The sequence below is a fragment of the Glandiceps talaboti genome, chromosome 5, assembly GCF_964340395.1.
Source record: "Glandiceps talaboti chromosome 5, keGlaTala1.1, whole genome shotgun sequence".
Classification (NCBI taxonomy): Eukaryota; Metazoa; Hemichordata; class Enteropneusta; family Spengelidae; genus Glandiceps; species Glandiceps talaboti.
Genome location: NC_135553.1, coordinates 8,008,830 through 8,027,437, shown reverse-complemented (window position 1 = coordinate 8,027,437; position 18,608 = coordinate 8,008,830). Strand labels below are relative to the sequence as shown.

Below are 18,608 nucleotides of genomic sequence, written 5' to 3'. Positions count from 1 at the left end.
ATTTTTGTTTTTGTATATCATTGATTTTTAACATAATCTTGTCTTTATGTGAGGACTTTCCTTGGCCCATTTCATTCAAACAAACGCACTGTGTGGTTTTCTTTCGAGGTTTGTACTTTTGATCTTGAGTTTCGCATGGACCATTATCCTTACCATGACAAAAAGTAGGCGTAGATATTTGTCATGAATATGCTAATAATTTGAGTGGGATAGATTAATTCATAAAACTGAAGACGCAGTGTGGATACATTTCCAGAGAGCTACAAGATTTAGATTGAGTAAGACAGCCAGATAGAGCAAATGTATATTTGACAATCATGGATTGAGGACGCTCACATTGTCTATAACTAGTGTTACGTTCTTTCAGTTGACATTCGAGCCTTGACATTCACCTACGAGTACTATAGCCAAAGTAGATTTGTGTAAATACCTGGTATGTATATCCTATTTCATTATTTTACGTTATATTTTTTGAGTTTGAAGTGAACGTGTGACTTTGTTAACGTTATAGTATATATTACGATCTATAAACGAAGATTAAGGTCGTTCATTCCGATGACTGTGTGGTTTATAACGACATCAACATATGTTAATGGAAATGCACCGTATGGTGGCAACTCTCCTTAACTTTTAAAATACATGTTTTTGGACTTCAAACTCATCGCCAAAGTCATCAAGTCGAGGTAGGAATTTTGAGCATATGTCATATCTATCTGTTCGCCAATTGATTAATTCAGCTTTCAACAGAGTGTCAATGGTAATAAGTTATGTTGACAGTTCTTCGTATCTGATGGAGTGTTATATTCATTATTTTCGTACATAACTGTACAGAATATGAAATCGTCTGACAAGTGGCAGACTGACAGTGTATTAGGTCTGTGTTCAATTTTCATGTCTGATTTTTTTTGTTTCCGAAACATGCTCTATCAATCACTGAAATAAGTAGTTATTTTTATGCATTAGGTGATCGTTAACTGTAGCATTATCACTAGCCATCGGGTATAATTATGATTTATCGTGAGAACGCATGCATGCATATATTGAATGAACCACACTACAGTAAACTACATGATATATTTTGCATTCCTTTTCATAAATTCTTATTCGGTGAAATTGAGAGATTTTGAGTAATGTTTGCCGAACTATGATTTCCACTCGGGTGATTAAATTGACTGCAGCAGCTGTTCATACTTGGCGACGCAAAGAATGTTACAGTCGTTGGGAGTAAACTAAATAAATAAAGCAAAAAAATCATTTCTTCAGCCTTTGATTTCAGTTATCAAAATTATGCTGTGGTAGGAAGGCAATTATAGTCTCTTCAATTTGTAAATTTACGTGATGAAAGGATCATGTAACTTAGATATATTTTTCAATCGAGTTTATTTACTAATTTGCATCCCCTTTGTAAGCATGTTAAAGAAACTCTCGCGTTATTCCACGTCGAGCAATTCCAGGGAGTGCTAATTTGGCTTTCTTTATCAACCTAGCAGATGACCTCGGAATTGATGTTATTCTCTAGACATGACGTTCTATATATAAACCACCTGTATGTGGACGAATGGCTGTAATGAATAAGATACATATTAAGAAGCCCGCATTTGAAAACAAGCATACATCTCTCTATGTATATATGTATATCTGTCTGTCTGTCTGTGGAATGAATGTTCACAGTGTTTGTGTTTCGAATTGTTTGAACAGCTAATTAACTAGGCAGTACGGGTAAGGAAAACTCGTAATCTCTGTGTGCATTCAGAGGGAATAAAAATACCATCACTACACGAAACATGACTACTGCGATAGATATTATGAGCACAATTTTGGAAAATGAATGTAATCGATTATTCAGCAACTATATCACATTGACAGCTTTTGCTTCGTTCTTTTGGCGATTATTCGGGACTTAAGAGATACAGATTTACTTTGCGCCGGTTTGGAAACTGATAAGGACATTCTGGCGAGATGAAAGTTGACTTTTCACAAAAACCCAAATAAATGTCAATCGGATACGTTTGTGCATGAAAGGTGGGAGTAAATAATAGCAATAGCATTCTTTATAATAATCTGTCCGTCTTGAAAAATTGCTCTTGACACAATTGAAAGTGTAGATTTGATAAGATAGTAAACGTGAGCTTATATACACTCGCCGCTGGGCGTTACATTATTTGAGCGTTATCTCTTCAGACCACCTGTACCGAGTTGAGTTGTCAGTGCAATATTCGAAGATAACCCGAGTGTAAATTACGAATTACATGAATAATAATCCTAGCTTTTACATTTTTGCCAGAAAAGCTCAGTTTATGACTAACAGAGATAATAACATAATAATATCATCTTTTATCATCTTTATACCTGACAAAAAGAAAGACATAGTACGTCAAAAGATTGAGTTGAATCATTCCAGTAGGAAATGATGTACTTTGTACTTTGTATCGGCTTATGAAATACAAAAGACATCGAATTACATACCTTTATTTTTGAACTTTTACATTTTAAGGCAAATAAAATGAGATGATTGTAAATTATGACCACAAATCTTGCTCACTTCTTCTTTTCTCTTTAAACCTTTGAATGGACGGATTTGTTAAAGATTTCTCTTGATCTTGACGTCATGACGATTTTCGTTAATATCTTATGTCTTGTATCAATTTCAAAAGGCTTATTTTTTGAAGAAAGAGTATAATGTAACATCCTCTAAGTTGATTATGCGATATCCTAGGATTTATTGCGAACAGGGGGGTTTATCTGACTTTTCGGAAAATCCCTTATAAACGTAGAGAGATATGAGAATACCAAGATGTCCATCATTAGAATGATTTGCATTACTTGATATAGAAATTGATATCCTCTATATCTTCCGAAAATATCTTCAGAAAATATGCTTTTACATTTTACCTTTATCCGCTGATCAACAATTAATCATATAGTATGCACTGCAATCCTTCCAAGTAGCATGGTCCTAATCAAAGCGGTTGTAACTGACGAAGGTGGAATATATGTAAATTCAATCAATCATAAATTACTTATTATATTGTCTTAATTTGTATATGTATAATCAAAATTAGGACAGCCGTAATGAAAGCCATGATTGTGTATATTTTATAAAACTTTCAATTTACAAGGTGAATGAAAGGTCAAACGCCAGGGTAGATGCATGATTTGGCGAACGATATTGACGAAAGGGTAAATTGTATTTCTATATTACAGAAGCAACGAACTGTATCAAATGTACACATCACAGTTGATTGCCGTTCGTCAGTGTCTTCGTTGTTGATTAACGTTTTCAAATACATCTGTACTTGGCCACCTGCGTCATACACAATATTATCACATGCAAGAACTTGTCCTGTATAGCAAAAATACCGAAAACACACTTTCACTGGTTTCAAAGTCGGACTATAAACGACTCAGGAAAATCTTATATCTTGCAAGGTGAATAAAAGTTAAATACATTTTGAGTAAATTTCGTGAACTGGGTTGTGTACCTGCGGCAAGAACACAAGAAATGTACATCTTCTTTTGAGTATTAAGATAAATCGCAATTTATGGACCCACGAATCGGATAATGGTTGGTGTTTCCAACCTAGAAAGATTATCCACAACTGCATTTGAAGGACATACGAGTGAATTTAGTCACTGCATGTCAATGCGCCATTTGCATAATGTTTTTATTGTTAATTGTGATCAGGTCAGAGGATCCAATAATGTATATGCAAATGACTCTAAAATATGCAAAACAACATTAACAATATTAAAGGTCATACCGTTGTGTATTCTGGTGGGTTTTTTTGTTTAATAAACCAGGCATCAGCGTAATGTTAATGACCTGCTTTGATACGTCGTGTTAACTAGATTGCACGAAGTAAAGGGAAACATGGAACTATTCTAAATGTCATTGCATAGAAGGTGTCAGGCTTCAGTTCTTAGCTGAGTATTCACGGTGGTGCATAATGTTGGGAAGTTGTTTTTAAATATCAGATATAAGGCTTGAAATTGAGCATGAAAATATCATTTTCTGGCAAAATTGATTGAGAAATTGAAGTGTTTTGTTCCATCTTTGTTTTTAATAAAAACATGTTTATTTTTAGTTCTGTAACTATTGAAAAACAGCAAGATATTGCCTGGAAAAAACTGGCAACGCTGACCATACTTGCATATAGACAGTTTGGTGAAACAAATATTATAGTTTGGAAAAGAAAATTCCATCGGCAAATTAATTAAACGTGCTGTCAAAAAAAATATATTACCGCCCACAGCTACAAAAACAAAATTATATCTTTTCATCAAATATTCATAATACCAAATTATTTATGATAATTGTCAAATCACGATTTATTCATCGTGATTTATCTGGTTGGATTTAGAGAAAGGGCTTCCCGTTCTCAATAAAGACGAACTAGTACGTATCATTATGCTTATAGAACTAGGCCAGCGAAAAAGAAAGACCGTGGTAATTTAGCTTCCGTGTTTAATATGTGATTTGTCAGGGCCGTGAGATCGAATCAGTATATTCACCTACACAAAGTAAAATTACGTAGTTGGTTAAGACGATTTATTGAGAAACCTTTTGCAAGAAAAAGATGCGAGCAACAGCTTGTTTTATGTCTTGTTTAGGTTAAAACTTTGTGAAAATGAGATCGAAACACGTCATATGATTAATCTAATCGGGTTAAAATGTATTGTATATTACCTGTGGAGATTAAAAGAGCGGAGAACTAATTCCATTGGTATTAATTCGACCAATTACAAAAAGGGATTTAATATCCCTCTTTCTAAAAACACGATGTAAAGTTTTTTGATAAGTGGACGTAAAAGTGTCAATATCAAAGGATGTTTTTCGCTTTGTTCTATGCCTGCGAGTGATCGCTTTATCCGTTAAGCCAAATAACATCCCATAAGACGACCAATGTGACAGTTTACTGCGGGATTAATGTTTACTGAAAAGGGCATGCATGATGTCTTAAAGCACATCAGCTAATAAGGTAAGAACGTGTAATGCAGCTGATAGAGTTTCAAGAGATAATAACAATTCCAGATTCCAAATAGAAAGATTACGCCGTTGACTTCAAGTCCTGTATATTACCAATTAATATTTATTTTAATCAGAAGATCGGTAATCAATCTTGCTTTGCTGCTCTAAGAAATACATTGAATGCGATACGGATAAAGCATTATATTGAAATATATGTGTAATGTCCCGATAACTCTGCGGAGATTTAACTTCCAGATTGAGGATGAAAAGATTCTGAATGAAAAATTACGGTGGGAGAAGTGTCTTTTGTTGGACATAAGTTATTACATGCGTGTTTGTCTCTTTCTGCCTGTTAGCTGTTTGAATCTTTCTTTTTGGAGTACTCGAATAATTTATTTCTACTTGTATGACAGATCTGCACTGCAGTGAGGTTATTTGATCGAGTTATCACCATGACAACAAATTTGAAAATGTATATAAGGCGCATATCTATCCGCACCATACGATTGAAGCTGCGCAATTACTTATGATTCACACTTTCGTGTCTTAATTTTTTTCAGTTCTAAACAGGCGACGCTCAGGTGTGTCAAGATATTCTCTGTCCTAATATTGCACTAACACGCTGTTATAAAAGTTGTACTGATGCTGACGTCATCGCAGCAGAGGGATACCTCGGAGGGGGGTTCCATGACCTAACCGAAAATGTGTAATATCCTGTATTTCATTTGCTATGATTGATGCAAGATCAATAAATAACATATTCACATGATAACAATTCATGGTTCTCGGCTATATATTGCGATTTCTTGAACGATGAAAGGGTCATTAATTAAGTCCGATATGTACGGCAGATTCTTTAAGGGCATATTTTGTTTTCAATTACACTAGAATATTAATACATCAAAGCCGCTAAACACCGTCGCGATCGTCTCCTTAATCGAATTCTCCTGTAACGCATTAACATTAAAACGACATTTGATGTGACCTTTGTTTTCTCATAACGGTCTTTTAATCAAATTTCAATATTCATACCATTAAAAACTGATCTTAAAGTGAACAATAATTATGGAGAATATCTAAAGTGAATGCAGATGATTCTTGCCCAAGGCAGATATCCTTGTAACACTGTGGACGTTTAGCTTTGAACACATATTCATAAAGATTGTTTTCAATTGCATAAAGTGCATTTAGGAATTCAACATTTTTTGTGAAGATAATGGGCTTATAAACGGAAGCATGGAATGAAGCGAATTTCTCCATTTGCAGCACAGTAAGGAAAAACCTTATGGGTACACATATATTTGATAAAATTAAAACGTTTAGCACTCTTGACTGATTTGATTTTTCTTGAGCTTTTAAAGGCAGTTCAATCTTCTGCCTCAGAGACAAAATGAAAATGAGAACGAAGACTTACCGGCTGCCAAGGCCCGTGCAAGTCAATCTATAGGGCTAAACATTTCATTATTGTTATATGGTGGGGATTAACAGGGCTACGTTTCCATACATATCTTTAATGAAATGGATGAATTCGACGCCAGCATGGCGACGAATAATTACCATCATTCCTTGCACCAACTTGCAACCTGTTTGATGTTTTCTAATCACGAACCAGGAGCATCATGACATGTTGAATATCAAATTTATGACACTGTCACAATGATCACTAAATTAGAAACAAAATGACAAAGCACATTGGATGATTCATCACGAGCAGATATCATCAGAGTTTTGTATTAAACTTGACCTTTATTTGAAACACTGTAATTTTAGAACGGATCTAATACATCCTTGTTATTTATAAGTCATTAAACTTCAAGGATATAAGTCTTATCATCGTAAATCAACACAGGGGACTTAATTAAGGACGTTCAGATCAATAATAGATATTTTCACCATCATCAACAACATCATCTGTGAGATTCTACATTTCGATAAGCTTACTGCACTTAGTTTTGTAATTGCGCCGTGTCCATTTTAGGGAACCTAGAAGTAACAACTATTTACCGTACAGCTATTGACGGAGCCAGTACGTGACAATACTTAATAGAGCAACCCTGTAATACCAGCCGGCCTATAAATACTTATTACTTACCTAGTGATATGACATTAATAGAATACATTTCATTGTTGCACACATTGATAGACCTTGTAAATGTTAGAAAGCTACGAAGATATTTCTTCCCAAGAAATCACCTATTGATCATGAAGCTGTCTGTATACGTATATCCCGAGAAATTGATATATTAACCGATGCATGTACACAACGATAAATACCTTAAAGAGGCAATTATCACTACCTTTCGGATGTTAATTTCTGCATAATGGCGAAAAGTTGATCTTGAAACGTAGTTTCCATTCCAACCCTGTTTCGGAGTAATAAGGAACCTTTCCTAATATATAGTCACCTATTTCGCCGCAAAGCAAAATTACTCAGTGAATCAGTTATGATGAGTTTTTGTGTTGATATATCGTATCCTGCTATTAAGCGATGAATCACTAACATTGATGATGCTTCCTAGTATGTATTTGCTAAATGAATGTTGTTAAATTACCATAAATTTTAACAAACATGATGGATAAAATACGCCATTCCTAATATGCAGTCAACATATATTACACATTAAGCGAGTAGAATAATGTCCATTAATATCATGGTATGTAAACATCTCTATTCTTCAATATATTCCATTTGGAATATCATAGTAAATAACATGATCATGACAGACCAAGTTAGCAGGCAATAATTTTGTCTGCCTATAAGTTGACAATCTTCCCTCTATGGTCGCACCCGAAAGGATAAATCACCCATTATTCAAAATATTAATAATGATATGGATGTAAAATTCACATTACTGAGTAAATAATTGTTGTGATTAATGATGTTCATTATTTTGATTCCGAAGTCGTGTTTGTTCACTTAAGTTAGTCGATTAGACTCGAGAGTGAGTCGTTTATATCCTACTAACAATACATTATTATTAAGCCTACACGGATTACTAGTACTGACGATGAGGTTTTAGAAGCGTTTCAATAGTATTATAATGTACTCTTCCATGGATATAAAAACGCCAGTTACAGTCGAGCAGTTCAATTTGAACAATCATTCGAGCGAGTAGTATCCTGTGGGTATTTCCTTTGGTAAGCAGTATCATTGAATATGTTGATCTTAATCCTGGCTGCATGTTCAGTATATCATCTCTGAGCAGAATGTTGTGAACAGGTGCGTCAATCAAATACGACATCATATTTCGAAATATGTCTCAGGATGAAAATAATGTTCGAAATAGGACAAGTAAGTTGAAATATACATCAAAATGAAAATTATGTCCGAGATTTGTGAAAATCTTAAAAACAAATATATATATGATTGATCACGACAGAAGAAAATGACATAATTTAACGGTACTGATAAAGATTGAGATCAGCGTGGATCGAAAGGCCGCGATCGCTTGCAATTGACTGTTCAAAAGTAACTCTACTTTACCGTTTAATATTGATTCTTGGAATCATGAACAATTATATTCTCCAATATAAATAACCTTTACAGAAACTGCTTCCAAAGTATTACGTACATTTATTTTCCCACTGGAAAAAGGCATTCAAGTGTCTGATGTATTGTATCGCATTGTACTGCTGCTGACTATATATTCCTTCGTAATGGCTACGAGACAAGGAAGTGCCCCCAATATGCATACATATGCTGGCAAGAATAATCACTCGTTAGATTATGATAAACATCACTCTGCGTCACCACTGTACTTTTATGCAATAGGCCAATGCTAATTGACTGTCTTTGTATATTACAGGTAGATTGGTCCGATCAAATTTAAACATAGTACCGTTTCCATGTAAGCAGAGCTCTCTCTATAAATCTGGTACTGGTTAAAGCACAAGATATCGCTCGGAAGATTTTGTGTGTATAGAATCGCATCAACAAGATACATTTATAATCGCTGTCGCCACCAATATATACCTATTGGATTTTGTTCTTGTAAAAGGTCTCAAGTTTTGTATAATCTATACACCAGAATGGAAGGTACTGTAACAAATAGCTATGTAAATACTACAACTGCAGTGCTTGCAAATTATTCGGTTCCCGACTACGGTCCTATAGAGATTGCCATCCCTGTTGTCTTCGGTTTGATCTGTTTATTTGGCGTCGTTGGAAACAGCCTCGTGATATATGTGATATTAAAACACAATAAGATGAAGACCGTTGCAAATGTTTATATTTTGAGTTTGGCAATAGCAGACCTATTCTTCATGTTTACCATTCCTTTCATAGCATACCAACAGGCTACCTTTGAATGGCCCTTTGGCTTTGCTTGGTGTAAAGTCGTAATGGCGGTGGATGGGCTTAACCAAACTACCGGTATATACTGTTTAACAGCCATGGCCATAGATCGCTACCTGGCTATAGTTCATCCAATCAGAAGTATGAAAGTTCGAACTGTTAACACGGCTATTGGAGTAAACATTTCCATTTGGTTTTTATCCACCGTAACCGTAATGCCTCTGTGGTTGTACACCAAAACGACAGTCAACCCGTCCTCGGGTTTAACTGTATGCGGCATAAAATGGCCAAACCAAGCCATGAACACAGCCTTCATCATATACATGTTCGTTTCAGGACTGGTATGTCCAGTGATTGTCATCCTTGTGTGTTATTTACTGATGATACGGCGTCTTTACACAGGGGTAGGGCCCATTGGAGAAAGTGATAACAAAAGACCAACCAAGAAGGTCGCCCGCATGGTTCTTACGGTTATCTTTGTGTTCGTCGTGTGTTGGACACCGTTTTACGTGATACAGTTGTATGTGTTAGACAATCCATCAGACACATACAGAAGCAAAGAATTTGTCATAACGTTCTACTTTACTTTGTGCATAAGTTATTTCAATAGCAGTGTCAATCCACTTATATACTCCTTCATGAGTGAAAACTTTCGGAAATGTTTCTTGAGTGTGCTCAAGTGTAAAAGGCTTCACGATGCCGATATTGACGCAAATACAAAACAAAACAGAAACTCTGGGGGTAGAGACGGTGGAGGGTCTATCGCTACGATTGCTACCGATGTCAACGTTGATCGATCGAATACTGCTCGCTAATAACTATGTACATTTAGTGTAATATAATACTAAATTTATTGGCGAGGGGAGGGTCATTAGAACTTCCACTTAACCCAATTTAATCCCACTGTACCTTACATATGTGTCGAAGTTATTCTACATCATGTTGTTTGACTTATGAAATGACAGCATTATTCGCCTCCGAAATAAACCTTTTGTGTAAAATTGTTTAAGAGGACAAAAACTTGTTCTCAAGGACAAAAATGAGAGTTCACCATACAATTTTTACAGGTCAAAATGACATCAAAATTAAGACGATTTTTTAAATCTAATATGGCCGCCGACTACTGTGTTACTTGTTAGACTAGAGGAAAATAAAAGATTGTTGATTTCCTTGAAAGCAACACCTGAATTTCTTTTATCATTTCAAAAGGACCAGGAACAAAGCGAAGTTTAGTGAGATTTATGAATTTTGATTTTCAGGGAAACTGGTCCTTAAGACACATTCTACAGAGAGATATTCGATGTACATAATAACAGTCCCATTTCCATCTAAAGGCTTATTTTCATATCACCATCTTATATGACACAGTTTCATAAGTAATAATTATCAATTTAATACTATGGTAACTTATAAACTTCTTATCAACGTCTTACACAGTTTCATAAATAGTAACGTGTTCAATTTAATAACTAATAATAATTTTGAATTCAGTACGATCATTGTATATAACCACGACTCATATCGACAGTACGATTTATATTACGATATCTTCTATAAGTCATTGTTCCTAAGCTGAAAGTAGAAGCGAAATAACGAACTGAACTGAAAATACTGAGGAATATAGAAGTACACTATCACAATATTCTAAAGATATGGTGATGACTATCTGTCTATCTATCTATTGATTGATGGAGTAAAGCTAACCCTTGATAACACATGCCTATAACAACTGTAACAGTATTCATTTAAGCACCAGTCCCGTAAAACAAAACAATCTGACCCGAGGGCTTCATATTTGCCGCGTGTGTGCAATGTAATTTGAATGACTTTGTACATACTACCTGACAAATCCAATAGTCTCAAAACATTTATACACGTACTAAGTAATTTAGCCTGAAAAACTGATAAGGTATTAATGGTCGTATAGATAATTTATTCACTACACAATATTTGCTCGTGTTAAGTTTGCTGAAAGCAATTCACTATCACCTGAAACTCAATGTATGTGCAAAAAAAAAGATAGAGAGTAGTTCACACAGAATGTTGTTAGAGTATTGTTGCTGACCGTTGCCATTACGTGAACTGTGAAATCACAGACCAGACAGGTATAAAATATGTATGGTGTGAAATGTTATAGTGTCGGATGGTAAATATTAAGATAGTTTTCTCTAGGTAGTTACTTGAAAAGCGATATTGTCAGCATATTACTGTGATCCCTTTCACTTTTTTAATCCAAACATATGAATTGTGTTTTGAAAAAGCGCATTGCTTGGGTTGTTTTGAATTAGCTTCAACGTTATAATCTGCCGAAGTGAAAATTATATGTCAACTGTAAGTGCTCCCGTGAACTAAAAGTACTCCCGTAGTTAGATTCTTATTGCTGATTCAATAAAACTAAATTACTTCATTATAATGTTGATTATATAAATCAATAAAAAGGCATTGTAATGGATAATTGATTGCATATTGCTTCTCTTCATTGAAGTAATTCCAGTCGATATATATGGAAAACTAACATTTACTTAGTTATATATCAGCCAATCTACGTGCATTTCACTAAATAATTTATTGCATATTGATTCACTTCATTTTAGGCAAAATCCTACAACTAAATATGGAAAATTAACTATTCAATACTACTACTACTACTACTACTACTAATAATAATAATAATAATAATAATAATCATCATCATCATCATCATCATCATCATCATCATCATCATCATTATCATCATCATCATCATAATCATTATCATCATCATCATCATCATCATCATCATCATCATCATCATCATTAAGTACCTTTAATAAATTGTTGATATTCAACAGCTTTATCAAAACCCTAAAGATAATAGCAAATAATATGTGTACCAAATTTCATTGTATTTAGGCAGCATTTTTGGGATAATGCTTATCCTAGTTATGCTAATTAATATAGTTTGCGTTATAAAACAAAAGTCCTATATTACATCCTTTAATAAGTAAGTATTCTAAGCGGTATTCAATTTATGATATTCAATACACAATATAAATATAAATATAAAGTTTGTTAAATAATATCAAATTAAGACATTAATATGCAAATTTCGCCCAAGAACTAGAGTACTAGACATAAAACCACAAGGAATATGTATATAATTTCCTTCAAAGCATTGGTTTTCTAATTAGACAAATACAGGTTTCTCTAAAAATTATTATCATGTATAACAATGGGCATCATCCTCATTATTTCTTTGTGTCGTTTTGTTCGAGCAAATTCTTCTCCAGATATGATATAATGAATAAACCTGGCATCTGATGTCTTCAAAATCCGTGTAAATACGTGAAGTCTAGCAATGTAAACAGTTATACAAAAGAATGGTGACATAAAACAAAGTATACTCTGTTGTACATACATATTCGTTTACGTTTTCGGGGTGTACCGTCTGCACTTGCAATTAATTTCACGGTATGTTTGTTATTAATATTCAACCATATGGAACGATCGTATCGCAGTGGCACGGTATTGTTTTTTTTGTGAGGTAGAAATATATAGAGTCAATATTTGGAGGGAGTAAAATGTGTGTGTGTGTGTGTGTGTGTGTGTGTGTGTGTGTGTGTGCATGTTTTGATTTTAAGATATACATGCAATTATGAAAGTTGTACCATTCAATTTATTGCAAATCGTAAATATGTGCGTAATATGTTTTTAAACGTAACTATATGTTTCAAATATTTTACATGTATCTCGGAGATTATTTGAAAAAAGAAGTATGAGCAGTAACGTTACCTTGACATGTTGATCAATTTATATCTACAAAAATGTTCAAATTAATGTTCAAAAAGTATATTTTTGCACATTGGTGTATCAACGAATCGATAAGATTTTGCATTTAATATTCACTCAATTGCATTTAATCTTACTTAGGCTATATGTGTCTTTAGTAATAAAATGATATGTTTAAATATATGATTATTACATTGGTTTTTAAATTTCGGAATAAAGTGTTTAATATTACAAAAATTGCTGGTCATTTCGTGGAATTGTGCTTATGTGTGACTAACTGGTAAAGCTGAAAGAACTTGAAATCACCAGAGAAGACAAGCGCTGCGTCTACATCTGATACAATGCATCGTGCAATATCAGCAATTATATCTAAATTCTGATCTATTTTAGGTTTTCATTTTCATAGTAAATGTGATACATTTTACATCATCATCTTCATATTTTGGTTATCTCTAACAAAACAGTGTGCTGGTGGCAAAACTTCAAAGCAATAACTGTTTATCCAAGATTTTTGAAATCAGCAAAACACATCTTTTAAGAAAATAAAACGCAAAGTAGACCAGGTGTTATCATGTGACTTTCCATGGTGTAAGCTCTCTGCGCATGTTACATTTTGATATACAGAACGTCATTTTGAAAATCTGACGAAATGGGAATATTTATCAATGTTGTCTAAACTAAATCATTTTGGCAGAGGCATTACTTCAATATATTTAAAATACCTGATTTGATTTGTCAGCCCATTAATACTAATATTGGCTGAGTATATTCTGTCGGTATTAATTACAGCTCAATGGGTGTTTTATGTTTCCTTATATAGGCATCTGCCAATGATAGAGGTATAGATTATAAGGTTCCTGAACTATTGTACAAACATTGCGATGTTTATAACATCACCATCACCATTCAGTAAAAACTAAATGTGCTTGTACCAATGAAGCATTTATGCATGTATGTGTCCAGTCAGCTGTATCCCCTTTGCATAAGATTTGGGAGAATTTACATACAATTAATTACCGGAAAGTGTCTGTGATGTCGAGAAATAGTTCGATTTTGGCCGTTGACACTAACATTTCGATGTAGAGTTCAATTTCTTATTAAAAAGACAACCATCTATTACAATGTTTGAGAACGGTAAATGCTGCCATGATGTCGTGAAAGTTATCTGCACACTTCCTCTATCATAAGTCACCTTTGTGCCAGATTTGTATGGAATCTGATATTGCATGCAGAAATGGTTATGATGGACGAACGAAAACTGTTGTAATAATTCCACCCCCGTCTCGCGCATTACCCGTAAGAACGAGGTTATTAAAGTATACACATTATTGCCATAAATGATTTATGTTGTGTTATGCGTTTTGTAAGTTTTCACTTTTTGTGTAATACTATACTAGGAAAGTTGTTAAACAATAAGTGTCGGGAAATTTTGATTTTCCTGCAAGTGGACATGTACATAATCAAGAAGGGATAGAGATCAAGACTGATTCCATTTAAAGCAGAATACACAAGTGCCAAATGGGAAATATGAGAATGACACTATTTCAGCTCAGTTATATTTATTATTACCCTTTTCTCGGTGGAATTTTACACTGATAAAGATTTAAGGGGTCGGTTGAACGTGCTATATCTTCGAGTATTGCAGTTATTTTTAGTGTTAATTGAATCTTGTGCATTAGGGAAGTAACATTTTGCATCTATGTTTCCATTAAGTGGAATAATTACTGTGCAGACTTTGAATCATCTGACTATATTCCGACGAAATATGATTATTTCATATTTTAAAGTGTGTTTTTCCTGACAATGTTAACCTTTACTTTAAACACATGATTTATTCCAACGAAATATTATTCGCTCATTTTACAAGTGTTTCATTGAGTGTTTTCGTGACAATGTTGACTTTCCCATCAAAAAGATGGGTCAAAATTGACGGAGCGTTAGTAATGTACTAAAGCATATAGATGGTATATCATTATCGATTTCACTCCATTAAAAAAACTTCTTTTAAAGGGTATCGGCATGATCAATAGAAGATAGACAATAATGATAAGTTTCATTGGCTCGTTATTACCTTAAAAAGAGATCACAAATTCGGAAAATTCACTTTACAATGGTTACTGGATACGTCATTAGTGATTGTCACAAACGTTTGGTTGCTTAAAGTAAGCATGCAAGATTAACGAAACCTGCCTAAGGTTAAACGTATGGCAAATACGCCATGTTATATATATATATATATATATATATATATATATATATATATATATATATATATATATATATATATATATATATATATATATATATATATATATATATATATATATATATATATATATATAAACACACACACACACACATGGGATCATACTTTAGGACAACCACATTCGGGACCTAATACCGAAACTTTGTACTAAAACTGACAAGTCGTCATCAAAGACATAAACCCAGCTATTTGAATCAAGTATTGTATTATTTAACATATATGGCCGTCATTTACAGTCGCGTCAAAAGTGGTAATTTATCAAGATAATTCATGTGGATGTGCCCATTTATATGTCTCGTTTATATAAGAATTAAGAAAAAATAACCGTATTCAAATACTGCAGTGAGTGTGATATGAAAAGAACATGCTTGATTTAGAGACCTGACCGCAATATCAACGTCAAATCTAATGATGCAAGCAAAATGTTTGAATCAAATATGCCTGGGGATAGACAACGAGTCTCTCTGTATTGTATTTTCTGAGATATTGTAGATTTTCACGATAGACACTACCTCAATTCTAGGTTTGTCAAAAGTGTTATTACAACCACAATGGTACATATAAACATGTTCCATATTCTGTATTACTAATGGAACCTTAATATTAGTTCTAAGTGTGTGTGAGACAAGATTATTTTTCGATACCTATATAATGTTCATCCAATATTTGTAAATGTGCTCGAAAATGTCATTATCAATATTGTGTAATTATGATCAATTTTGTATATTCCCAAAAAAGTCTCATACACTTGAAATTGTCATTTTCATTGATATAAATGTATTTGATTCTCATGGCACATTTTGAAATTATCTAACAACACCTTTAACAACACTTCCTAAAGAAGTTATTATTAGTTTTTCCATTACATCACACTTAATTATGCATGCTAAGCTTTATAAGTGTTGTGCTAAGTTTATTGGTAGTTTTACCTTTTTTTCGTATTGCTTGTTTGTGCTAATATAACGATTCGTGTTGGTATATATAAACATTGTTAATGTACGTCTCCTTTGAGGTTAAATAAAGTATTATCACATGTTATGTAATTAAAAAATACTGCTGTGATGACTATAATTTGATTGGTTAACAAGTTATAGTACATGTATATTTCACCACACACCTACTCATTGTAGGCCTTGGAATATAACAAACTCTACAGCATTCTGCCATGTTTCATTTTTTAAAATAAGTTTTGGTAAATTCATGACTGTAACTTTAAGTGTGAACACATCGTGTAATCATATAATATTTCTAGACATCATGCGTAATATTAAGCTAAAATTGTCAAATCATTGATGGTGATGTAGAGGGACTTGGAGGTACATAGGCAGCTAAAGTGCATATACAAAAGGAATGCTGTACCTTCGCTGGTCCCTGCGTCATATCATGACCTATCACTTCCTGTGAGACTGCAGATAACTAGAAATCACCATTTGGATCCACCATATTGAATTATCATGGAAATGTCTACATATTGCCACGATCTTTTACAGTGTTTTGGTTGGTCAATCATCTCAGCCAATGAGAGTACTAGATGTGATTACTAGCTACCTGTGTAGTATGCAGGAACCAGCAAATGCAGTACCCAGCACGTGGGGACGTATTAGCGTATCATAATGGTGATTTAGTGAAAGAAGCTCAGTAATATATGGGTAGATAAACGGGTAGATATGCAGCAAATAATGACTTTGCTACCTATCATTCTTTCCAAATCAAATTTCAGTATATATATCTACCCATAATATCACCTCACTTCCCTTCCTCAACCCCAAAATGTACTAAATTAAATGTTACTATTTACGATATCAATGCAACCAATAAATCACTCAGGATCATATCAAATCTATTCAATGAAAATTTATTTGAGACATAAAAGTTACTAAACGAGTAGTGGTCATCTAACTATTGGTAATTGCAATCAATTCATTATCAAAAGTAGGTACACTATATGAAAAAAACTTGACAAATTAATAAATATATATTATAGTATTAGCGAATAAATCATTGAATTATCTTAAGTATATACAAGTGTTCTAATCTCTCTTCTAGACTTTTATTCAAATTATTACAATCAAGAAAGAAAATATAATTTTATTCTCTGTAAAAATGTTTGAGCTGTATTTCGAGATAGATATTGTTGTCATGTACTACAACTGTGGTATACCATTACTGCGTGATGATAATGACACAAGGCAACTCAATCAAACTCCAAATAGAATGTTTCTACATGAGTGCTTGTGTCTAGGCAATCAGTATGACTTATGATTAAATGATTGTAGCTACTCTGCTGTTTGCTTCAAGTCACTGGAATGGCTTACAACACATTCTGTATATGTGTTAGGTGAATGTGCATATCGTAGCAGGAGGCACTGTCAGACACAGAGGGTAAAAGTACAATATATCTTCACTGAGATGACAGTTCTATTAATTAAGTCTGGTTTAGCCAAATTGCATGGATTTGACTCTGACAACATGGTGACCCTAGAGGAATGGTACTGTATTCGACTGTGTAGAGGTCAAGTAAAGGATTTACATTTCAAGTGGCACAGTCTACAAGTTTGGAAATAAAATTTGCCAAATATATCCACAAAGATCTGATTAACCTAAAAGTTGATCTAAAAGACCCAACAATTGGATCAGCTATGAACATGATGTTCAGCTTTCAAGTTGTGTTCATTTTCCAGTTTTTCTTTTTGGCAATATTATACAATCCCATGTACTTCAAAAGACAACTGTATGGCAATTTCAAACGGTATCCATTTGAAATTTAAAACTGCAACATTATTATCAGTATCCTGACGGTCCATAATCTTTTACTCTCATCTGACACACAACACTAATAATCTTTCTATGAAACTTCTCCTACTTGATTCAAAGCAAAATTTCTTTCTCATTTATTTTCATTAAGTTATCATTTTCGTTATATACTTTTTCTCGATGGGTAAGGTCTCATTTGATATCTAGAACAAAAGATGACTTAATTGCACTAAATACTGGTTATTAATCTCTAAGATAGTACTATGCATTGCCTATGATTTGAAGATATTGTGCACATTTTTTGTAAACACAAAAGGACATTATAAACTTGACATCTAGGAATAACAATCCCATATGACAAATTGAAGACAGCAAATAAAATGTACAATTTCTTTCATATATAAATATCCCCACCATCAACAGAGGGAAGAGGGGGGGTGGCACTTATAAAAGTCAATGTTATCAGAAAACAAGACCCAAGGATACCATACGCAACACGAACAATATTCTCCAATGATATACACATATGGTATCTGCCATCTGGGATATACAAATTA

At 33.6% G+C, this 18,608-nt stretch overlaps 1 protein-coding gene across 1 annotated transcript; it reads left to right on the top strand.

Annotated features, from left to right (window-relative positions):
• Positions 1-8,998: 8,998 nt before the first annotated feature.
• On the top strand, positions 8,999-10,078 carry LOC144434964 (somatostatin receptor type 2-like). The gene has a single exon (XM_078123494.1). The coding sequence runs from the start codon at positions 8,999-9,001 to the stop codon at positions 10,076-10,078; it is 1,080 nt and encodes a 359-aa protein (XP_077979620.1).
• The last annotated feature ends 8,530 nt before the right edge of the window (positions 10,079-18,608 follow it).

Excerpts from the sequence above, each read along its gene's own strand:
- LOC144434964 (XM_078123494.1), top strand. The coding sequence starts at position 8,999 with ATGGAAGGTACTGTAACAAATAGCTATGTAAATACTACAACTGCAGTG.